The sequence below is a fragment of the Heterodontus francisci genome, unplaced genomic scaffold, assembly GCF_036365525.1.
Source record: "Heterodontus francisci isolate sHetFra1 unplaced genomic scaffold, sHetFra1.hap1 HAP1_SCAFFOLD_1061, whole genome shotgun sequence".
In the NCBI taxonomy this organism is placed as follows: domain Eukaryota; kingdom Metazoa; phylum Chordata; class Chondrichthyes; order Heterodontiformes; family Heterodontidae; genus Heterodontus; species Heterodontus francisci.
Genome location: NW_027141214.1, coordinates 56,129 through 81,784, shown reverse-complemented (window position 1 = coordinate 81,784; position 25,656 = coordinate 56,129). Strand labels below are relative to the sequence as shown.

Genomic DNA, 25,656 nt, shown 5'->3' with positions numbered 1-25,656 from the left:
CAATCCCAATGGTTCAAAACCCCTTCCCGTTCACTCCCACTGTCCATAATCCGATTGGTCCAAAACCAATTCCCGTTCACTCCCACTGTCCACAATCCCAATGGTTCAAAACCCCTTCCCGTTCACTCCCACTGTCCACAATCCCAATGGTTCAAAACCCCTTCCCCCTCACTCCCACTGTCCACAATCCCAATGGTTCAAAACCCCTTCCCGCTCACTCCCACTGTCCACAATCCCAATGGTTCAAAACCCCTTCCCGCTCACTCCCACTGTACACAATCCAATGGTTCAAAACCCCTTCCCGTTCACTCCCACTGTCCACAATCCCAATGGTTCAAAACCTCTTCCCGTTAACTCCCACTGTCCACAATCCCAATGGTTCAAAACCCCTTCCCGCTCACTCCCACTGTACACAATCCCAATGGTTCAAAACCCCTTCCCGCTCACTCCCACTGTCCACAATCCCAATGGTTCAAAACCCCTTCCCGTTCACTCCCAATGTCCACAATCCCAATGGTTCAAAACCCCTTCCCGTTCACTCCCACTGTCCACAATCCCAATGGGCCAAAAGCCCTTCCCGTTCACTCCCACTGTCCACAATCCCAATGGTCCAAAACCCCTTCCCGTTCTCTCCCACTGTCCACAATCCCAATGGTTCAAAACCTCTTCCCGTTAACTCCCACTGTCCACAATCCCAATGGTTCAAAACCCCTTCCCGCTCACTCCCATGGTACACAATCCCAATGGACCCAAACCCTTTTCCGTTCACTCCCACCATACACAATCCCAATGGACCCGAACCCCTTCCCGTTCACTCCCACAGTCCACAATCCCAATGGACCCAAACCCCTTCCCGTTCACTCCCACTGAACACAATCCCAATGGACCCAAACCCATTCCCCTTCACTCCCACTGTCCACAATCCCAATGGACCCAAAACCCTTCCCGTTCACTCCCACCATACACAATCCCAATGGACCCAAACCCCTTCCCATTCACTCCCACTGAACACAATCCCAATGGACCCAAACCCTTTTCCGTTCACTCCCACCGTCCACAATCCCAATGGACCCAAACCCCTTCCCGTTCACTCCCATTGTACACAATCCCACTGGCCCTAAACCCCTTCCCGATCACTCCCATTGCACACAATCCCAAGGACCTATTGAGTTACTCTCACCCTGGTTGCTTATTCAGCCCGAGATTTTACCTTGGATTTTTTGGATTTCTGTAACTTTTTGGGGGTTATGTCACCTGGTGCTTCCTCCTCCTCCTCTGGCTGCATTTCCTTGTCTGGATTCTCCAATGCTTCCTCCTCGTTTTCAGCTATCTCTATAGTTGGGAGTGGTTTTGATGTTGGGTCTCCTGCACTGTCTGGGTGCCGAGTAGCAGGAAGAGGTTATTGATACTCCACAGTAACACTACTTTCGATGCCACACAACACAACCAGTGCCGACAGAGGAACAAAGAAGGCGCCCATGGGTGCCAGTACCCGGGGAGACTCGGCGCCTGTTGGGGTGCCGTACCCCGGGGATAGTTGGTGCCCATGGGGGACCCGTACCCCGGGGAGAGTTGGTGCCCATGGGGGACCCGAATCCCGGGGAGAGTCAGTGCCCATGGGGGACCCGAACCCCGGGGAGAGTTGGTGCCCATGGGGGACCCGAACCCCGGGGAGAGTTGGTGCCCATGGGGGACCCGTACCCAGGGGAGAGTCAGTGCCCAATGGGGGACCTGTACCCTGGGGACAGTCAGTGCCCATGGGGGACCCATGCCCCGGGGAGAGTTGGTGCCCATGGGGGACCCGAACCCCGGGGAGAGTCGGTGCCCGTGGGGGACCCGTACCCCGGGGAGAGTTGGTGCCCGTGGGGGACCCGTAGCCCAGGGAGAGTTGGTGCCCATGGGGGACCCGAACCCCGGGGAGAGTCGGTGCCCGTGGGGGACCCGAACCCCGGGGAGAGTCGGTGCCCGTGGGGGACCCGTACCCCGGGGAGAGTTGGTGCCCGTGGGGGACCCGTAGCCCAGGGAGAGTTGGTGCCCATGGGGGACCCGAACCCCGGGGAGAGTCGGTGCCCGTGGGGGACCCGAACCCCGGGGAGAGTTGGTGCCCATGGGGGACCCGTACCCCGGGGAGAGTCGGTGCCCGTGGGGGACCCGTACCCAGGGGAGAGTCAGTGCCCAATGGGGGACCTGTACCCTGGGGACAGTCAGTGCCCATGGGGGACCCGTACCCTGGGGAGAGTCAGTGCCCATGGGGGACCCGTACCCCGGGGAGAGTCGGTGCCCGTGGGGGACCCGTACCCCGGGGAGAGTCGGTGCCCATGGGGGACCCGTACCCCGAGGAGAGTCGGTGCCCATGGGGGACCCGTACCCCGGGGAGAGTCGGTGCCCGTGGGGGACCCGTACCCCGGGGAGAGTCGGTGCCCGTGGGGGACCCGTACCCCGGGGAGAGTCGGTGCCCGTGGGGGAACCGTACCCCGGGGAGAGTCGGTGCCCGTGGGGGACCCGTACCCCGGGGAGAGTCGGTGCCAGTGGGGGACCCGTACCCCGGGGAGAGTCGGTGCCCGTGGGGGACCTTTCTCGTGTCACCTGATTCCTCCACGGTGAGACATGGATAGTTGCCCTGCTCTTTGGGACCCCTCACCAGGTTGTTGAAATTGTGTTCCAGTTCACAGACACTCGGTGAGTTCAGAGACCCCTTCACCAGTCTGTTCATTCCCTTTTATTGATACAAAAAACAGTCGATACCACAGCTAACATCTTCAGTCCGAAAAATAAACCAAGCCAAGCAAACAGGATCGGAATGAATAGGAAGTTACGTGTTTCGACAGTGAAACAGAGTGACTACCAATTCTGTACAGATTATTCATCCACCAGGACCCCCAACACTGGAGCAGAGTGAGGAATGACAGCTGAAATAAGATTGTGGAGTCTCAGCCTAGTACCTGTCCTGGGAGTGTTTGATGGGGGACAGTGTAGAGGGAGCTTTACTCTGTATCTAACCCCCGTACTGTACCTGTCCTGGGAGTGTTTGATGGGGGACAGTGTAGAGGGAGCTTTACTCTGTATCTAACCCTCGTACTGTACCTGTCCTGGGAGTGTTTGATGGGGGACAGTGTAGAGGGAGCTTTACTCTGTATCTAACCCCCGTACTGTACCTGTCCTGGGAGTGTTTGATGGGGGCAGTGTAGAGGGAGCTTTACTCTGTATCTAACCCCCGTACTGTACCTGTCCTGGGAGTGTTTGATGGGGACAGTGTAGAGGGAGCTTTACTCTGTATCTAACCCTCGTACTGTACCTGTCCTGGGAGTGTTTGATGGGGACAGTGTAGAGGGAGCTTTACTCTGTATCTAACCCCCGTACTGTACCTGTCCTGGGAGTGTTTGATGGGGGACAGTGTAGAGGGAGCTTTACTCTGTATCTAACCCCCGTACTGTACCTGTCCTGGGAGTGTTTGATGGGGACAGTGTAGAGAGAGCTTTACTCTGTATCTAACCCCGTACTGTACCTGTCCTGGGAGTGTTTGATGGGGGACAGTGTAGAGGGAGCTTTACTCTGTATCTAACCCCCGTACTGTACCTGTCCTGGGAGTGTTTGATGGGGACAGTGTAGAGGGAGCTTTACTCTGTATCTAACCCCCGTACTGTACCTGTCCTGGGAGTGTTTGATGGGGACAGTGTAGAGGGAGCTTTACTCTGTATCTAACCCCCGTACTGTACCTGTCCTGGGAGTGTTTGATGGGGACAGTGTAGAGGGAGCTTTACTCTGTATCTAACCCCGTACTGTACCTGTCCTGGGAGTGTTTGATGGGGACAGTGTAGAGGGAGCTTTACTCTGTATCTAACCCCCGTACTGTACCTGTCCTGGGAGTATTTGATGGGGACAGTGTAGAGGGAGCTTTACTCTGTATCTAACCCCGTACTGTACCTGTCCTGGGAGTGTTTGATGGGGACAGTGTAGAGGGAGCTTTACTCTGTATCTAACCCCCGTACTGTACCTGTCCTGGGAGTGTTTGATGGGGACAGTGTAGAGGGAGCTTTACTCTGTATCTAACCCCCGTACTGTACCTGTCCTGGGAGTGTTTGATGGGGACAGTGTAGAGGGAGCTTTACTCTGTATCTAACCCCCGTACTGTACCTGTCCTGGGAGTGTTTGATGGGGACAGTGTAGAGGGAGCTTTACTCTGTATCTAACCCCCGTACTGTACCTGTCCTGGGAGTGTTTGATGGGGACAGTGTAGAGGGAGCTTTACTCTGTATCTAACCCCCGTACTGTACCTGTCCTGGGAGTGTTTGATGTGGACAGTGTAGAGGGAGCTTTACTCTGTATCTAACCCCTGTACTGTACCTGTCCTGGGAGTGTTTGATGGTGGACAGTGTAGAGGGAGCTTTACTCTGTATCTAACCCCTGTACTGTACCTGTCCTGGGAGTGTTTGATGGGGGACAGTGTAGAGGGAGCTTTACTCTGTATCTAACCCCCGTACTGTACCTGTCCTGGGAGTGTTTGATGGAGGACAGTGTCGAGGGAGCTTTACTCTGTATCTAACCCCCGTACTGTACCTGTCCTGGGGAGTGTTTGATGGGGGACAGGGTAGAGGGAGCTTTACTCTGTATCTAACCCCCGTGCTGTACCTGTCCTGGGGAGTGTCTGATTGAGTGCTTTACTCAGAATCGGTCTTGGTCTGTACCTGCCCAGAAGTCACTGGCACTGACCAATGGCTTTGAACTGGGTTTACTCCGTGGTCGTCTTTGTATCAGGGATCGTTTGCGGAGATTCAGTCTGTCTTTCCCTCCGGCGTTGTTCAGCCAAGGCGAAGGTTCCTACAGTCGAAGAGCACAGGAAAGCAAGGTAGAATCACAGAATCGAAGAACAGTGACAGCACAGAAGAGGCTATTCAGCCCGTTATCTTGGTGCCAGCTCCCTGCAGCAGTGACTCACCAAGTGCCAGTCCATCCGCCCCCCCCACCTCCGCCTTTTCCCCCAGAGCCCTTGGAATTTGTTCTCTTCGTTGTCCAATTGCCTTTTGAAAGTCCCGATCGATCCTGTCTCCCCTTCACTCTCAGGCAGCGCCCTGCACACTCTAAACACACAGACTTTTCCATCGTGTCCCCTCCGCTTCCCGACACTGCCAACAATTGGAATACTCTCTCCCTGTCTCCTCTCTCCAGACCCTTCCATCAAAATCCTTTCTTCACAGTGTGACACTCCCTCAGTACGGACCCTCTGACAGTGTGACACTCCCTCAGTACTGACCCTCTGACAGTGTGACACTCCCTGAGTACTGACCCTCCAACAGTGCGGCACTCCCTCAGTACTGACCCTCCGACAGTGTGACACTCCCTGAGTACTGACCCTCTGACAGTGCGGCACTCCCTCAGTACTGACCCTCCGACAGTGAGGCGCTCCCTCAGTACTGACCCTCCGACAGTGAGGCACTCCCTCAGTACTGACCCTCTAACAGTGTGACACTCCCTCAGTACTGACCCTCTGACAGTGTGACACTCCCTCAGTACTGACTCTCTGACAGTGTGACACTCCCTGAGTACTGACCCTCCAACAGTGCGGCAATCCCTCAGTACCGACCCTCCGACAGTGAGGCACTCCCTGAGTACTGACCCTCTAACAGTGCGGCACTCCCTCAGTACTGACCCTCCAACAGTGCGGCACTCCCTCAGTACTGACCCTCCGACAGTGAGGCACTCCCTCAGTACTGACCCTCTAACAGTGCGGCACTCCCTCAGTACTGACCCTCCGACAGTGCGGCACTCCCTCAGTACTGACCCTCCGACAGTGAGGCACTCCCTCAGTACCGACCCTCCGACAGTGCGACACTCCCTCAGTACTGACCCTCCAACAGTGCGACACTCCCTGAGTACTGACCCTCCGACAGTGAGGCACTCCCTCAGTACTGACCCTCTAACAGTGTGACACTCCCTGAGTACTGACCCTCCAACAGTGTGGCACTCCCTCAGTACCGACCCTCGGACAGTGAGGCACTCCCTGAGTACTGACCCTCTAACAGTGCGGCACTCCCTCAGTACTGACCCTCCGACAGTGAGGCACTCCCTCAGTACTGACCCTCTAACAGTGCGGCACTCCCTCAGTACTGACCCTCCGACAGTGCGGCACTCCCTCAGTACTGACCCTCCGACAGTGCAGCACTCCCTCAGTACTGACCCTCCGACAGTGCAGCACTCCCTCAGTACTGACCCTCCGACAGTGCAGCACTCCCTCAGTACTGACCCTCCGACAGTGCGGCACTCCCTCAGTACTGACACTCCGACAGTGCGGCACTCCCTCAGTACTGACCCTCCGACAGTGCGGCACTCCCTCAGTACTGACACTCCGACAGTGCGGCACTCCCTCAGTACTGACCCTCCGACAGTGCGGCACTCCCTCAGTACTGACCCTCCGACAGTGCGGCACTCCCTCAGTACTGACCCTCCGACAGTGCGGCACTCCCTCAGTACTGACCCTCCGACAGTGCGGCACTCCCTCAGTACTGACCCTCCGACAGTGAGGCACTCCCTCAGTACCGACCCTCCGACAGTGCGGCACTCCCTCAGTACTGACCCTCCGACAGTGCGGCACTCCCTCAGTACTGACCCTCCGACAGTGCGGCACTCCCTCAGTACTGACCCTCCGACAGTGCGGCACTCCCTCAGTACTGACCCTCCGACAGTGAGGCACTCCCTCAGTACCGACCCTCCGACAGTGCGGCACTCCCTCAGTACCGACCCTCCGACAGTGCGGCACTCCCTCAGTACCGACCCTCCGACAGTGCGGCACTCCCTCAGTACCGACCCTCCGACAGTGTGGCACTCCCTCAGTACTGACCCTCCGACAGTGCGGCACTCCCTCAGTACCGACCCTCCGACAGTGCGGCACTCCCTGACTACTGACCCTCCGACAGTGCGGCACTCCCTCAGTACTGACCCTCCGACAGTGAGGCACTCCCTCAGTACCGACCCTCCGACACTGAGGCACTCCCTGAGTACTGACCCTCCGACAGTGCGGCACTCCCTCAGTACTGACCCTCTAACAGTGTGACACTGCCTCAGTACTGACCCTCCGACAGTGCGGCACTCCCTCAGTACTGACCCTCCGACAGTGCGGCACTCCCTCAGTACTGACCCTCCGACAGTGCGGCACTCCCTCAGTACTGACCCTCCGACAGTGCGGCACTCCCTCAGTACTGACCCTCCGACAGTGCGGCACTCCCTCAGTACTGACACTCCGACAGTGAGGCACTCCCTCAGTACCGACCCTCCGACAGTGCGGCACTCCCTCAGTACTGACCCTCCGACAGTGAGGCACTCCCTCAGTACCGACCCTCCGACAGTGCGGCACTCCCTCAGTACCGACCCTCCGACAGTGCGGCAGTCCCTCAGTACCGACCCTCCGACAGTGCGGCACTCCCTCAGTACCGACCCTCCGACAGTGCGGCACTCCCTGACTACTGACCCTCCAACAGTGCGGCACTCCCTCAGTACTGACCCTCCGACAGTGAGGCACTCCCTCAGTACTGACCCTCCGACAGTGAGGCACTCCCTCAGTACCGATCCTCCGACAGTGTGACACTCCCTCAGTACTGACCCTCCGACAGTGTGGCACTCCCTCAGTACCGACCCTCCGACAGTGTGACACTCCCTGAGTACCAACCCTCCGACAGTGTGACACTCCCTGAGTACTGACCCTCTGACAGTGAGGCACTCCCTCAGTACCGACCCTCCGACAGTGTGGCACTCCCTCAGTAACGACCCTCCGACAGTGTGGCACTCCCTCAGTACCGACCCTCCGACAGTGTGGCACTCCCTCAGTAACGACCCTCCGACAGTGTGGCACTCCCTCAGTACTGACCCTCCGTCAGTGAGGCACTCCATCAGTACCGACCCTCCGAAAGTGCGGCACTCCCTCAGTACCGACCCTCCAACAGTGCGGCACTCCCTCAGTACTGACCCTCCGACAGTGCGGCACTCCCTCAGTCCTGACCCTCCGACAGTGCGGCACTCCCTCAGTACTGACACTCCGACAGTGCGGCACTCCCTCAGTACTGACCCTCCGACAGTGCGGCACTCCCTCAGTACTGACCCTCCGACAGTGAGGCACTCCCTCAGTACCGACCCTCCGACAGTGCGGCACTCCCTCAGTACCGACCCTCCGACAGTGCGGCACTCCCTCAGTACTGACCCTCTAACAGTGCGGCACTCCCTCAGTACCGACCCTCCGACAGTGCGGCACTCCCTGACTACTGACCCTCCGACAGTGCGGCACTCCCTCAGTACTGACCCTCCGACAGTGAGGCACTCCCTCAGTACCGACCCTCCGACACTGAGGCACTCCCTGAGTACTGACCCTCCGACAGTGCGGCACTCCCTCAGTACTGACCCTCCGACAGTGAGGCACTCCCTCAGTACTGACCCTCCGACAGTGAGGCACTCCCTCAGTACCGACCCTCCGACAGTGTGACACTCCCTCAGTACTGACCCTCTAACAGTGAGGCACTCCCTCAGTACTGACCCTCCGGCAGTGAGGCACTTCCTCAGTACTGACCCTCTAACAGTGAGGCACTACCTCAGTACCGACCCTCTGACAGTGAGGCACTCCCTCAGTACCGACCCTCCGACAGTGAGGCACTCCCTCAGTACCAACCCTCCGACAGTGAGGCACTCCCTCAGTACCGACCCTCCGACAGTGAGGCACTCCCTCAGTACCAACCCTCCGACAGTGAGGCACTCCCTCAGTACCGACCCTCCGACAGTGAGTCACTCCCTCAGTACTGACCCTCCGACAGTGTGGCACTCCCTCAGTACCGACCCTCCGACAGTGAGGCACTCCGAGTACCGACCCTCCGACAGTGAGGCACTCCCTCAGTCCTGACCCTCCGACAGTGAGGCACTCCCTCAGTACTGACCCTCCGACAATGTGGCACTCCCTCAGTACCGACCCTCCGACAGTGTGGCACTCCCTCAGTACCGACCCTCCGATAGTGTGACACTCCCTGAGTACCAACCCTCCGACAGTGTGACACTCCCTGAGTACTGACCCTCTAACAGTGAGGCACTCCATCAGTACCGACCCTCCGACAGTGCGGCACTCCCTCAGTACTGACCCTCCGACAGTGCGGCACTCCCTCAGTACTGACCCTCCGACAGCGCGGCACTCCCTCAGTACCGACCCTCCGACAGTGCGGCACTCCCTGACTACTGACCCTCCGACAGTGCGGCACTCCCTGACTACTGACCCTCCGACAGTGAGGCACTCCCTCAGTACCGACCCTCCGACACTGAGGCACTCCCTGAGTACTGACCCTCCGACAGTGTGACACTCCCTCAGTACTGACCCTCTAACAGTGAAGCACTCCCTCAGTACTGACCCTCCGACAGTGAGGCACTTCCTCAGTACTGACCCTCTAACAGTGAGGCACTCCCTCAGTACTGACCCTCCGACAGTGAGGCACTCCCTGAGTACTGACCCTCCGACAGTGAGTCACTCCCTCAGTACCGACCCTCCGACAGTGAGGCACTCCCTGAGTACCAACCCTCCGACAGTGTGACACTCCCTGAGTACTGACCCTCCGACAGTGAGTCACTCCCTCAGTACTGACCCTCCGACAGTGTGGCACTCCCTCAGTACCGACCCTCCGACAGTGAGGCACTCCGAGTACCGACCCTCCGACAGTGAGGCACTCCCTCAGTACTGACCCTCCGACAGTGAGGCACTCCCTCAGTACTGACCCTCTGACAGTGAGGCACTCCCTCAGTACCGACCCTCCGACAGTGTGGCACTCCCTCAGTACCGACCCTCCGATAGTGTGACACTCCCTGAGTACCGACCCTCCGACAGTGTGGCACTCCCTCAGTACCGACCCTCCGATAGTGTGACACTCCCTGAGTACTGACCCTCTGACAGTGAGGCACTCCCTCAGTACCGACCCTCTGACAGTGTGGCACTCCCTCAGTAACGACCCTCCGACAGTGTGGCACTCCCTCAGTACCGACCCTCCGACAGTGAGGCACTCCCTCAATACCGACCCTCCGACAGTGTGGCACTCCCTCAGTACCGACCCTCCAACAGTGAGGCACTCCCTCAGTACCGACCCTCCGACAGTGCGGAGCTCCCTCAGTACTGACCCTCCGACAGTGCGGCACTCCCTCAGTACTGACCCTCCAACAGTGCGGCACTCCCTCAGTACTGACCCTCCGACAGTGTGGCACTCCCTCAGTACTGACCCTCCGACAGTGTGGAGCTCCCTCAGTACTGACCCTCCGACAGTGCGGAGCTCCCTCAGTACCGACCCTCCGACAGTGTGGCACTCCCTCAGTACTGACCCTCCGACAGTGTGACACTCCCTCAGTACTGACCCTCCGACAGTGTGGAGCTCCCTCAGTACTGACCCTCCGACAGTGTGGAGCTTCCTCAGTACTGACCCTCTGACAGTGCAGCACTCCCTCAGTACTGACCCTCCGACAGTGCGGAGCTCCCTCAGTACTGACCCTCCGACAGTGCGGAGCTCGCTCAGTACTGACCCTCCGACAGTGCGGCACTCCCTCAGTACTGACCCTCCGACAGTGCAGCACTCCCTCAGTACTGACCCTCCGACAGTGCGGAGCTCCCTCAGTACTGAACGTCCGACAGTGCAGCACTCCCTCAGTACTGACCCTCCGACAGTGCGGAGCTCCCTCAGTACTGACCCTCCGACAGTGCGGAGCTCCCTCAGTACTGACCCTCCGACAGTGCGGCACTCCCTCAGTACTGACCCTGCCTCATGTACTATGGTTTTCCTGACGTTCCTGTATTCTCTCTGGATCTCACCTGCTCTGGCTCCGCCTGCTCCTGCAGTCCCGTTTCTGACTGTGGTCGTTCCTTTCTTCGCTCCCTCTCCTTCTCTCTGACTCGGTAAAGATGGAGAAAGTTAGTTTGTCACGTCTGGTCAGAGAGCTCAGGGCTGTGGAAAAAAACACCGGACAGAGGGAGAGTGCCCAGGGGGCCACACCAGGGCTGCGAGGTGGCAGTGCCAACAGATCGATACGCTTGGCCCCCGGGTAGCTTCGAGAAACGGCGTCAGGTTCGGCCTCCCAGTGTCAAAGGGACCGTGCCCCACTTCGGAAAGGCGCTGTGCCTCTTACTCAGGGAAAGGAGGCTGGGTGAACTGCACAGCAAGATCCCACAAGCAGCTGTGAGATGAACTCTCCAGCTCATCTCTGCTTCTTCTTTTCAGTTTTTTAAAATATATTCATGGGTTGTGGGCGTCGCTGGCCAGGCCAGCATTTATTCCCCATCCTTCATTCCCCTTGAGAAGGTGGTGGTGAACTGCCTTCTTGAACCGCTGCAGTCCGTGTGGGGTAGGTACACCCAGAGTGCGGTGAGGAAGGGAGTTCCAGGATTTTGACCCAGCGACAGCGAAGGAACGGCGATATAGTTCCAAGTCAGGATGGTGTGTGACTTGGAGGGGAACTTGCAGGTGGGGGTGTCCCCATACGTCTGCTGCCCTTGTCCTTCTAGTTGGTAGAGGTCGCGGGTTTGGGCGGTGCTGTCGAAGGAGACTTGGTGAGTTGCTGCAGTGCATCTTGTAGATGGTACACACTGCTGTCACTGTGTGTCAGTGGTGGAGGGAGTGAATGTTTGTGGATGGGGTGCCAATCAAGCGGGCTGCTTTGTCCTGGATGGTGTCGAGCTTCCTGAGTGTTGTTGGAGCTGCACCCATCCAGGCAAGTGGAGAGTATTCCATCACACTCCTGACTTGTGCCTTGTCGATGGTGGACAGGCTTTGGGGAGTCAGGAGGTGAGTTACTCACCGCAGGATTCCCAGCCTCTGACCTGCTCTTGTAGCCACGGTATTTATAAGGCTGGTCCAGTTCAGTTTCTGGTCAATGGTAACCCCCAGGATGTTGATAGTGGGGGATTCAGCGATGGTAATGCCATTGAATGTCAAGGGGAGATGGTTAGATTCTCTCTTGTTGATCGAGATATTTTGGGTGCTTTGGAGACTGGGCGGAATTGATGTTCCAGGCGGAGACAGCTCTGCACAGACCCTGTCTGGAGGACCTGTCCAGTCCGGGAGATGTTGCCCTTGCTGAGGCTGCTTTGCAAACTTGGCAGGCCATTCCCAGGGCTGAAAGGGTTAACCTAAGGGGACAGCTGATGCAGACTTCAATTCCCTCGTGTTTGAATGGTTAAGAAATGATCTGTTCAAGTTACTGAAGTATTAATTGGGATAGATATTCCAGTGGAACAGGGGGTTACAGAGATAGGGAGGGTTGTAGGGGCTGGAGAAGTTACAGAGATAGGGAGGGTTGTAGGGGCTGGAGGAGGTTACAGAGATAGGGAAGGTTGGAGGGTCTGGAGGGGGTTACAGAGATAGGGAGGGTTGTAGGGGCTGGAGGAGGTTACAGAGATAGGGAGGGTTGGAGGGTCTGGAGGGGGTTACAGAGATAGGGAGGGTTGTAGGGGCTGGAGGGGGTTACAGAGATAGGGAGGGTTGTAGGGGCTGGAGAAGTTACAGAGATAGGGAGGGTTGTAGGGGCTGGAGGAGGTTACAGAGATAGGGAAGGTTGGAGGGTCTGGAGGGGGTTACAGAGATAGGGAGGGTTGTAGGGGCTGGAGAAGTTACAGAGATAGGGAGGGTTGTAGGGGCTGGAGGAGGTTACAGAGATAGGGAAGGTTGGAGGGTCTGGAGGGGGTTACAGAGATAGGGAGGGTTGTAGGGGCTGGAGGAGGTTACAGAGATAGGGAGGGTTGGAGGGTCTGGAGGGGGTTACAGAGATAGGGAGGGTTGTAGGGGCTGGAGGGGGTTACAGAGATAGGGAGGGTTATAGGGTCTGGAGGAGGTTACAGAGATAGGGAGGGTTGTAGGGACTGGAGGAGGTTACAGAGATAGGGAGGGTTGTAGGGGCTGGAGGAGGTTACAGAGATAGGGAGGGGTTGTAGGGGGCTGGAGGAGATTACAGAGATAGGGAGGGTTGTAGGGCCTGGAGGAGGTTACAGAGATAGGGAGGGTTGTAGGGCCTGGAGGAGGTTACAGAGATAGGGAGGGGTGTAGGGGACTGGAGAAGGTTACAGAGATAGGGAGGGTTGTAGGGGGCTGGAGGAGATTACAGAGATAGGGAGGGTTGTAGGGGGCTGGAGGAGATTACAGAGATAGGGAGGGTTGTAGGGCCTGGAGGAGGTTACAGAGATAGGGAGGGGTGTAGGGGACTGGAGAAGGTTACAGAGATAGGGAGGGTTGTAGGGTCTGGAGGAGATTACAGAGATAGGGAGGGGTGTAGGGGACTGGAGAAGTTACAGAGATAGGGAGGGTTGCAGGGTCTGGAGGAGATTACAGAGATAGGGAGGGTTGTCGGGGCTGGAGGAGGTTACAGAGAGGGAGAGTTGTAAGGGCTGGAGGAGGTTACAGAGATAGGGAGGGGTGTAGGGGACTGGAGAAGGTTACAGAGATAGGGAGGGATGTCGGGGCTGGAGGAGGTTACAGAGATAGGGAGAGTTGTAGGGGCTGGAGGAGGTTACAGAGATAGGGAGGGTTGTAGGGGGCTGGAGGAGATTACAGAGATAGGGAGGGTTGTAGGGGGCTGGAGGAGATTACAGAGATAGGGAGGGTTGTAGGGCCTGGAGGAGGTTACAGAGATAGGGAGGGGTGTAGGGGACTGGAGAAGGTTACAGAGATAGGGAGGGTTGTAGGGTCTGGAGGAGATTACAGAGATAGGGAGGGTTGTCGGGGCTGGAGGAGGTTACAGAGAGGGAGAGTTGTAAGGGCTGGAGGAGGTTACAGAGATAGGGAGGGGTGTAGGGGACTGGAGAAGGTTACAGAGATAGGGAGGGATGTCGGGGCTGGAGGAGGTTACAGAGATAGGGAGAGTTGTAGGGGCTGGAGGAGGTTACAGAGATAGGGAGGGTTGTAGGGGGCTGGAGGAGATTACAGAGATAGGGAGGGTTGTAGGGGGCTGGAGGAGATTACAGAGATAGGGAGGGATGTCGGGGCTGGAGGAGGTTACAGAGATAGGGAGGGTTGTCGGGGCTGGAGGAGGTTACAGAGATAGGGAGGGGTGTAGGGGACTGGAGAAGGTTACAGAGATAGGGAGGGATGTCGGGGCTGGAGGAGGTTACAGAGATAGGGAGAGTTGTAAGGGCTGGAGGAGGTTACAGAGATAGGGAGGGGTGTAGGGGACTGGAGAAGGTTACAGAGATAGGGAGGGATGTCGGGGCTGGAGGAGGTTACAGAGATAGGGAGAGTTGTAAGGGCTGGAGGAGGTTACAGAGATAGGGAGGGGTGTAGGGACTGGAGGTGGTTACAGAGATAGGGAGGGTTGTAGGGACTGGAGGAGGTTACAGAGATAGGGAGTGTTGTAAGGACTGGAGGAGGTTACAGAGATAGGGAGGGTTGTCAGAGCTGGAGGAGGTTACAGAGATAGGGAGGGGTGTAGGGGGCTGGAGGAGGTGACAGAGATAGGGAGGGTTGTCGGGACTGATTAGATTAGATTAGAGATACAGCACTGAAACAGGCCCTTCGGCCCACCGAGTCTGTGCCGAACATCAACCACCCATTTATACTAATCCTACACTAATCCCATATTCCTACCAAACATCCCCACCTGTCCCTATATTTCCCTACCACCTACCTATACTAGTGACAATTTATAATGGCCAATTTACCTATCAACCTGCAAGTCTTTTGGCTTGTGGGAGGAAACCGGAGCACCCGGAGAAAACCCACGCAGACACAGGGAGAACTTGCAAACTCCACACAGGCAGTACCCGGAATCGAACCCGGGTCCCTGGAGCTGTGAGGCTGCAGTGCTAACCACTGGAGGAGGTTACAGAGATAGGGAGGGTTGTAGGGGCTGGAGGTGTTTACAGAGATAGGGAGGGGTGTAGGGGACTGGAGGAGGTTACAGAGATAGGGAGGGTTGTAGGGGGCTGGTGGAGGTGACAGAGATAGACTGGTTCCCGGGATGAGGGGAATGTCCTATGAGGAGAAATCGAGTCGAACGGGCCGATATTCCCTGGAGTTTTGAAGAATGAGAGGGTGATCTCATTGAAACGTATAGAATTCTGAAGGGGTTTTGACAGGGTAGATGCTGAGAGGCTGTTTCCCCCCCTCACCCCCGGGGCTTGAGAGTCTCAAACACCGGGGTGGGGGCGGGGGGGTGGTGTCACAGTCTCAGGATAAGGGCTCGGCCGTTTCACACTGAGATGAGGAGAAATTTCTTCACTCGGAGGGTGGTGAATCTTTGGAATTCTCAATCCCAGAGAGCAGTGGATGATCAGTCGTTGAGGATATTCCAGATTTTTGGGCGCTGCTGGAATGAAGGTATGTGGGGAGAGTGCGCGAAGGCAGAGGTGGGGTAGTAAATCATCCGTGATCGTATTGCATGGGCAAGCAGGCCCGAGGGGCCGAATGGCCTCCTCCAGGTCCCATTTCGTCGCTGAGTGATGGAGGAAGGGCCATAAAGGGAACTGAATACGTGGAGGACAAAAGCGAATATGTTCTCCTGGAGTGGGAGCCAGGGTTGGAGAGTGAGCAGAGAGATGAGGGTGAAGGCCAGCGTTGGGACGCAGGGTAGAAGACTGTCCTGGAGCTCTGGTTTAGGGAGGGTGAAAGGCAGGACACTGACCGGCAGTGAGTAGGTCTAACAGAGGAAGGTACTGATGTGTTACCTTTTGTAAATTGCCAACTCAGATGGAGTCTGTTGAAGAAGTGGTTTCCTCATGCCAGGTAAAGTAAACTAGAAGAGACAGGAATCATTCAGAGTCAGGTCAACAATCTCCCTCCCATTGTATCCCTTCCCGTTCACTCCCACTGTCCACAATCCCAATGGACCCAAACTCCTTCCCATTCACTCCCACTGTCCGCAATCCCACTGGACCCAAACCCCTTCCCATTCACTCCCATTGTCCACAATCCCACTGGACCCAAACCCCTTCCCATTCACTCCCACTGTCCACAATCCCAATGGACCCAAACTCCTTCCCATTCACTCCCACTGTCCGCAATCCCAGTGGACCCAAACCTAGTCCCGTTCACTCCCACTGTCCACAATCCCAATGGACCCAAACTCCTTCCCATTCACTCCCACTGTCCGCAATCCCACTGGACCCAAACCCCTTCCCATTCACTCCCACTGTCCACAATCCCAATGGACCCAAACTCCTTCCCATTCACTCCCACTGTCCACAATCCCAATGGACCCAAACTCCTTCCCATTCACTCCCACTGTCCACAATCCCAATGGACCCAAACCCCTTCCCATTCACTCCCACTGTCCGCAATCCCAGTGGACCCAAACCCCCTTCCCATTCACTCCCACTGTCCACAATCCCAATGGACCCAAACTCCTTCCCATTCACTCCCACTGTCCGCAACCCCAATGGACCCAAACCTATCCCTGTTCACTCCCACTGTCCACAATCCCACTGGACCCAAACCCCTTCCCATTCACTCCCACTGTCCACAATCCCAATGGACCCAAACTCCGTCCCATTCACTCCCACTGTCCACAATCCCAATGGACCCAAACCTCTTCCCATTCACTCCCACTGTCCACAATCCCAATGGACCCAAACCCCTTCCCATTCACTCCCACTGTCCGCAATCCCAGTGGACCCAAACCCCCTTCCCATTCACTCCCACTGTCCACAATCCCAATGGACCCAAACTCCTTCCCATTCACTCCCACTGTCCACAATCCCACTGGACCCAAACTCCTTCCCATTCACTCCCACTGTCCGCAATCCCAGTGGACCCAAACCTATTCCTGTTCACTCCCACTGTCCACAGTCCCACTGGACCCAAACCCCTTCCCATTCACTCCCACTGTCCACAATCCCACTGGACCCAAACTCCTTCCCATTCACTCCCACTGTCCGCAATCCCAGTGGACCCAAACCTATTCCTGTTCACTCCCACTGTCCACAATCCCACTGGACCCAAACCCCTTCCCATTCACTCCCACTGTCCACAATCCCACTGGACCCAAACTCCTTCCAATTCACTCCCATTGTCCGCAATCCCAGTGGACCCAAACCTATTCCCGTTCACTCCCACTGTCCACAATCCCACTGGACCCAAACCCCTTCCCATTCACTCCCACTGTCCGCAATCCCAGTGGACCCAAACCTATTCCTGTTCACTCCCACTGTCCACAATCCCACTGGACCCAAACCCCTTCCCATTCGCTCCCACTGTCCACAATCCCAATGGACCCAAACTCCTTCCCATTCACTCCCACTGTCCGCAATCCCAGTGGACCCAAACCTATTCCCGTTCACTCCCACTGTCCACAGTCCCACTGGACCCAAACCCCTTCCCGTTCACTCCCACTGTCCACAATCCCAGTGGACCCAAACCCCTTCCCGTTCACTCCCACTGTACACAATCCCAATGGACCCAAACCCCTTCCCGTTCAATCCCACTGTCCACAATCCCAGTGGAACCAAACCCCTTCCCATTCACTCCCACTCTCCACAATCCCAATGGACCCAAACCCCTTCCCGTTCACTCCCACTGTCCACAATCCCAGTGGACCCAAACCCCTTCCCGTTCACTCCCACTGTACACAATCCCAATGGACCCAAACCCCTTCCCGTTCACTCCCACTGTCCACAATCCCAGTGGAACCAAACCCCTTCCCATTCACTCCCACTCTCCACAATCCCAATAGACCCAAACCCCTTCCCGTTCACTCCCACTGTTCACAATCCCAATGGACCCAAACCCCTTCCCCTTCACTCCCATTGTACACAATCCCAGTGGACCCAAACCCCTTCCCCTTCACTCCCATTGTCCACAATACCCAGTGGACCCAAACTCCTTCCCCTTCACTCCCACTGTACACAATCCCAATGGAGCCAAACCCCTTCCCCTTCATTCCCATTGTCCACAATACCAATGGACCGAACCCCTTCCCCTTCACTCCCACTGTACACAATCCCAGTGGACCCAAACCCCTTCCCCTTCACTCCCATTGTCCACAATCCCAGTGGACCCAAACCCCTTCCCGTTCACTCCCACTGTACACAATCCCAATGGACCCAAACCCCTTCCCGTTCACTCCCACTATACACAATCCCAGTGGACCCAAATCCCTTCCCCTTCACTCCCACTATGCACAATCCCAATGGACCGAACCCCTTCCCCTTCACTCCCACTGTCCACAATCCCAGTGGACCCAAACCCCATCCCCTTCACTCCCACCGTACACAATCCCAATGGACCCAAACCCCTTCCCCTTCACTCCCACTGTCCACAATCCCAGTGGACCCAAACCCCATCCCCTTCACTCCCACCGTACACAATCCCAATGGACCCAAACCCCTTCCCCTTCACTCCCACTGTCCACAATCCCAATGGACCCAAACCCCTTCCCCTTCACTCCCACTGTACACAATCCCAATGGACCCAAACCCCTTCCCATTCATTCCCATTGTCCACAATCCCAATGGACCGAACCCCTTCCCCTTCACTCCCACTGTACACAATCCCAGTGGACCCAAACCCCTTCCCCTTCACTCCCATTGTCCACAATACCCAGTGGACCCAAACCCCTTCCCATTCACTCCCACTGTCCACAATCCCAATGGACCCAAACCCCTTCCCATTCACTCCCACTGTCCACAATCCCAGTGGACCCAAACCCCTTCCCATTCACTCCCACTGTCCACAATCCCAATGGACCCAAACACCTTCCCATTCACTCCCACTGTCCGCAATCCCAGTGGACCCAAACCTATTCCTGTTCACTCCCACTGTCCACAATCCCACTGGACCCAAACCCCTTCCCATTCACTCCCACTGTCCACAATCCCAATGGACCCAAACTCCTTCCCATTCACTCCCACTGTCCACAATCCCAATGGACCCAAACTCCTTCCCATTCACTCCCACTGTCCGCAATCCCAGTGGACCCAAACCTATTCCCGTTCACTCCCACTGTCCACAATCCCACTGGACCCAAACCCCTTCCCATTCACTCCCACTGTCCGCAATCCCAATGGACCCAAACTCCTTCCCATTCACTCCCACTGTCCACAATCCCAATGGACCCAAACTCCTTCCCATTCACTCCCACTGTCCACAATCCCAATGGACCCAAACCCCTTCCCCTTCACTCCCACTGTCCACAATCCCAATGGACCCAAACCCCTTCGCATTCACTCCCACTGTCCACAATCCCAATGGACCCAAACCCCTTCCCATTCACTCCCACTGTCCACAATCCCAATGGACCCAAACCCCTTCCCATTCACTCCCACTGTCCGCAATCCCAGTGGACCCAAACCCCTTCCCATTCACTCCCATTGTCCACAATCCCAATGGACCCAAACTCCTTCCCATTCACGCCCACTGTCCGCAATCCCAATGGACCCAAACCTATTCCTGTTCACTCCCACTGTCCACAATCCCACTGGACCCAAACCCCTTCCCATTCACTCCCACTGTCCACAATCCCAATGGACCCAAACCCCTTCCCATTCACTCCCACTGTCCACAATCCCAATGGACCCAAACTCCTTCCCATTCACTCCCACTGTCCACAGTCCCACTGGACCCAAACCCCTTCCCATTCACTCCCACTGTCCACAATCCCACTGGACCCAAACTCCTTCCCATTCACTCCCACTGTCCGCAATCCCAGTGGACCCAAACCTATTCCTGTTCACTCCCACTGTCCACAATCCCACTGGACCCAAACCCCTTCCCATTCACTCCCACTGTCCACAATCCCACTGGACTCAAACTCCTTCCCATTCACTCCCATTGTCCGCAATCCCAGTGGACCCAAACCTATTCCCGTTCACTCCCACTGTCCACAATCCCACTGGACCCAAACCCCTTCCCATTCACTCCCACTGTCCGCAATCCCAGTGGACCCAAACCTATTCCTGTTCACTCCCACTGTCCACAATCCCACTGGACCCAAACCCCTTCCCATTCACTCCCACTGTCCACAATCCCAATGGACCCAAACTCCTTCCCATTCACTCCCACTGTCCGCAATCCCAGTGGACCCAAACCTATTCCCGTTCACTCCCACTGTCCACAGTCCCACTGGACCCAAACCCCTTCCCGTTCACTCCCACTGTCCACAATCCCAGTGGACCCAAACCCCTTCCCGTTCACTCCCACTGTACACAATCCCAATGGACCCAAACCCCTTCCCGTTCACTCCCACTGTCCACAATCCCAGTGGAACCAAACCACTTCCCATTCTCTCCCACTCTCCACAATCCCAATAGACCCAAACCCCTTCCCGTTCACTCCCACTGTTCACAATCCCAATGGACCCAAACCCCTTCCCCTTCACTCCCATTGTCCACAATACCCAGTGGACCCAAACCCCTTCCCCTTCACTCCCACTGTACACAATCCCAATGGAGCCAAACCCCTTCCCCTTCATTCCCATTGTCCACAATCCCAATGGACCGAACCCCTTCCCCTTCACTCCCACTGTACACAATCCCAGTGGACCCAAACCCCTTCCCCTTCACTCCCATTGTCCACAATCCCAGTGGACCCAAACCCCTTCCCGTTCACTCCCACTGTACACAATCCCAATGGACCCAAACCCCTTCCCATTCACTCCCACTATACACAATCCCAGTGGACCCAAACCCCTTCCCGTTCACTCCCACTATACACAATCCCAGTGGACCCAAATCCCTTCCCCTTCACTCCCACTATACACAATCCCAATGGACCGAACCCCTTCCCCTTCACTCCCACTGTCCACAATCCCAGTGGACCCAAACCCCATCCCCTTCACTCCCACCGTACACAATCCCAATGGACCCAAACCCCTTCCCCTTCACTCCCACTGTCCACAATCCCAGTGGACCCAAACCCCATCCCCTTCACTCCCACCGTACACAATCCCAATGGACCCAAACCCCTTCCCCTTCACTCCCACTGTACACAATCCCAATGGACCCAAACCCCTTCCCCTTCATTCCCATTGTCCACAATCCTAATGGACCGAACCCCTTCCCCTTCACTCCCACTGTACACAATCCCAGTGGACCCAAACCCCTTCCCGTTCACTCCCACTGTACACAATCCCAATAGACCCAAACCCCTTCCCCTTCACTCCCACTGTTCACAATCCCACTGGACCCAAACCCCTTCCCCTTCACTCCCATTGTCCACAATACCCAGTGGACCCAAACCCCTTCCCATTCACTCCCACTGTCCACAATCCCACTGGACCCAAACTCCTTCCCATTCACTCCCACTGTCCGCAATCCCAGTGGACCCAAACCTATTCCTGTTCACTCCCACTGTCCACAATCCCACTGGACCCAAACCCCTTCCCATTCACTCCCACTGTCCACAATCCCAATGGACCCAAACTCCTTCCCATTCACTCCCACTGTCCGCAATCCCAGTGGAACCAAACCTATTCCTGTTCACTCCCACTGTCCACAATCCCACTGGACCCAAACCCCTTCCCATTCACTCCCACTGTCCACAATCCCAATGGACCCAAACTCCTTCCCATTCACTCCCACTGTCCGCAATCCCAGTGGACCCAAACCTATTCCCGTTCACTCCCACTGTCCACAATCCCACTGGACCCAAACTCCTTCCCATTCACTCCCACTGTCCACAATCCCAATGGACCCAAACCCCTTCCCATTCACTCCCACTGTCCACAGTCCCACTGGACCCAAACCCCTTCCCGTTCACTCCCACTGTCCACAATCCCAGTGGACCCAAACCCCTTCCCATTCACTCCCACTCTCCACAATCCCAATAGACCCAAACCCCTTCCCGTTCACTCCCACTGTTCACAATCCCAATGGACCCAAACCTATTCCCGTTCACTCCCACTGTCCACAATCCCAGTGGACTCAAACGCCCTTCCCGTTCACTCCCACCGTACACAATCCCAATGGACCCAATCCCCTTCCCATTCACTCCCACTGTCCACAATGCCAATGGACCCAAACCCCTTCCCATTCACTCCCACTGTCCACAATCCCAGTGGACCCAAATCCCTTCCCCTTCACTCCCACTGGACACAATCCCAATAGACCGAAACCCCTTCCCGTTCACTCCCACTGTACACAAACCCAATGGACCCAAAATCCTTCCCGTTCACTCCCAATGTACACAATCCCAATGGAGCCAAACCACTTCCCGTTCACTCCCACTGATCACAATCCCAATAGACCCAAACCTCTTCCTGTTCACGAACATTGTCCACATTCCCAATGGACCCAAGCCCCTTCCCGTTCACTCCCAATGTACACAATCCCAATGGAACCGAAAACACTTCCCGTTCACTCCCATTGTCCACAATGCCAATGGACCCAAACCCCTTCCCGTTCACTCTCACTGTGCACAATCCCAATGGACCCAAACCTCTCCCACTTTACTCCCACTGTACACAATCCCAATGGACCCAAACCCCTTCCCGTTCACTCCCATTGTCCACAATCCCAATGGACTCAAACCCCTTCCCGTTCACTCCCACTGTACACAATCCCAATGGACCCAAACCCCTTCCCGTTCACTCCCATTGTACACAATCCCAATGGACCCAAACCCCTTCCCGTTCTCTCCCACTGTACACAATCCCAATGGACCCAAACCCCTTCCCCTTCACTCCCATTGTCCACAATCCCACTGGACCCAAACCCCTTCCCCTTCACTCCCACTGTCCACAATCCCAATGGACCCAAACCCCTTCCCCTTCACTCCCACTGTACACAATCCCAATGGACCCAAACCCCTTCCCATTCATTCCCATTGTCCACAATCCCAATGGACCGAACCCCTTCCCCTTCACTCCCACTGTACACAATCCCAGTGGACCCAAACCCCTTCCCCTTCACTCCCATTGTCCACAATCCCAATGGACCGAACCCCTTCCCCTTCACTCCCACTGTACACAATCCCAGTGGCCCCAAACCCCTTCCCATTCACTCCCACTGTCCACAATCCCAATGGACCCAAACCCCTTCCCATTCACTCCCACTGTCCACAATCCCAATGGACCCAAACTCCTTCCCATTCACTCCCACTGTCCACAGTCCCACTGGACCCAAACCCCTTCCCATTCACTCCCACTGTCCGCACTCCCAGTGGACCCAAACCTATTCCTGTTCACTCCCACTGTCCACAATCCCACTGGACCCAAACCCCTTCCCATTCACTCCCACTGTCCACAATCCCACTGGACCCAAACTCCTTCCCATTCACTCCCATTGTCCGCAATCCCAGTGGACCCAAACCTATTCCCGTTCACTCCCACTGTCCACAATCCCACTGGACCCAAACCCCTTCCCATTCACTCCCACTGTCCGCAATCCCAGTGGACCCAAACCTATTCCTGTTCACTCCCACTGTCCACAATCCCACTGGACCCAAACCCCTTCCCATTCACTCCCACTGTCCACAATCCCAATGGACCCAAACTCCTTCCCATTCACTCCCACTGTCCGCAATCCCAGTGGACCCAAACCTATTCCCGTTCACTCCCACTGTCCACAGTCCCACTGGACCCAAACCCCTTCCCGTTCACTCCCACTGTCCACAATCCCAGTGGACCCAAACCCCTTCCCGTTCACTCCCACTGTACACAATCCCAATGGACCCAAACCCCTTCCCGTTCACTCCCACTGTCCACAATCCCAGTGGAACCAAACCGCTTCCCATTCACTCCCACTCTCCACAATCCCAATGGACCCAAACCCCTTCCCCTTCACTCCCACTGTACACAATCCCAATGGAGCCAAACCCCTTCCCCTTCATTCCCATTGTCCACAATCCCAATGGACCGAACCCCTTCCCCTTCACTCCCACTGTACACAATCCCAGTGGACCCAAACCCCTTCCCGTTCACTCCCACTGTACACAATCCCAATGGACCCAAACCCCTTCCCGTTCACTCCCACTATACACAATCCCAGTGGACCCAAACCCCTTCCCCTTCACTCCCATTGTCCACAATCCCAGTGGACCCAAACCCCTTCCCGTTCACTCCCACTGTACACAATCCCAATGGACCCAAACACCTTCCCGTTCACTCCCACTGTACACAATCCCAATGGACCCAAACCCCTTCCCGTTCACTCCCACTATACACAATCCCAGTGGACCCAAATCCCTTCCCCTTCACTCCCACTATACACAATCCCAATGGACCGAACCCCTTCCCCTTCACTCCCACTGTCCACAATCCCAGTGGACCCAAACCCCATCCCCTTCACTCCCACCGTACACAATCCCAATGGACCCAAACCCCTTCCCCTTCACTCCCACTGTCCACAATCCCAGTGGACCCAAACCCCATCCCCTTCACTCCCACCGTACACAATCCCAATGGACCCAAACCCCTTCCCCTTCATTCCCATTGTCCACAATCCCAATGGACCGAACCCCTTCCCCTTCACTCCCACTGTACACAATCCCAGTGGACCCAAACCCCTTCCCCTTCACTCCCATTGTCCACAATACCCAGTGGACCCAAACCCCTTCCCATTCACTCCCACTGTCCACAATCCCACTGGACCCAAACTCCTTCCCATTCACTCCCACTGTCCGCAATACCAGTGGACCCAAACCTATTCCTGTTCACTCCCACTGTCCACAATCCCACTGGACCCAAACCCCTTCCCATTCACTCCCACTGTCCACAATCCCAATGGACCCAAACTCCTTCCCATTCACTCCCACTGTCCGCAATCCCAGTGGACCCAAACCTATTCCTGTTCACTCCCACTGTCCACAATCCCACTGGACCCAAACCCCTTCCCATTCACTCCCACTGTCCACAATCCCAATGGACCCAAACTCCTTCCCATTCACTCCCACTGTCCGCAATCCCACTGGACCCAAACCTATTCCCGTTCACTCCCACTGTCCACAATCCCACTGGACCCAAACTCCTTCCCATTCACTCCCACTGTCCACAGTCCCACTGGACCCAAACCCCTTCCCGTTCACTCCCACTGTCCACAATCCCAGTGGACCCAAACCCCTTCCCATTCACTCCCACTCTCCACAATCCCAATAGACCCAAACCCCTTCCCGTTCACTCCCACTGTTCACAATCCCAATGGACCCAAACCTATTCCCGTTCACTCCCACTGTCCACAATCCCAGTGGACTCAAACGCCCTTCCCGTTCACTCCCACCGTACACAATCCCAATGGACCCAATCCCCTTCCCATTCACTCCCACTGTCCACAATGCCAATGGACCCAAACCCCTTCCCATTCACTCCCACTGTCCACAATCCCAGTACACCCAAACCTTTTCCCATTCAAGCCCACTGCCCACAATCCCAATGGACCCAAACCACTTCCCCTTCACTCCCACTGGACACAATCCCAATAGACCGAAACCCCTTCCCGTTCACTCCCACTGTACACAAACCCAATGGACCCAAAATCCTTCCCGTTCACTCCCAATGTACACAATCCCAATGGACCCAAACCACTTCCCGTTCACTCCCACTGATCACAATCCCAATAGACCCAAATCTCTTCCTGTTCACGAACATTGTCCACATTCCCAATGGACCCAAGCCCCTTCCCGTTCACTCCCAATGTACACAATCCCAATGGAACCGAAAACACTTCCCGTTCACTCCCATTGTCCACAATGCCAATGGACCCAAACCCCTTCCCGTTCACTCTCACTGTACACAATCCCAATG

At 56.2% G+C, this 25,656-nt stretch overlaps 1 protein-coding gene across 1 annotated transcript in view; it reads right to left on the bottom strand.

Annotated features, from left to right (window-relative positions):
• Positions 1-25,656, bottom strand: part of LOC137362474 (neurofilament heavy polypeptide-like) — a 93,976-nt gene that overhangs the window by 48,756 nt on the left and 19,564 nt on the right. Inside the window, exons 6-9 of the mRNA XM_068026850.1 lie at positions 15,653-15,720; positions 10,814-10,889; positions 4,686-4,818; positions 1,211-1,374 (exon numbers count right to left, since the gene is read on the bottom strand). Of these exons, the coding sequence (XP_067882951.1) occupies positions 1,211-1,374; positions 4,686-4,818; positions 10,814-10,889; positions 15,653-15,720 (441 nt within the window). The remainder of the gene's footprint in view (positions 1-1,210; positions 1,375-4,685; positions 4,819-10,813; positions 10,890-15,652; positions 15,721-25,656) is intronic.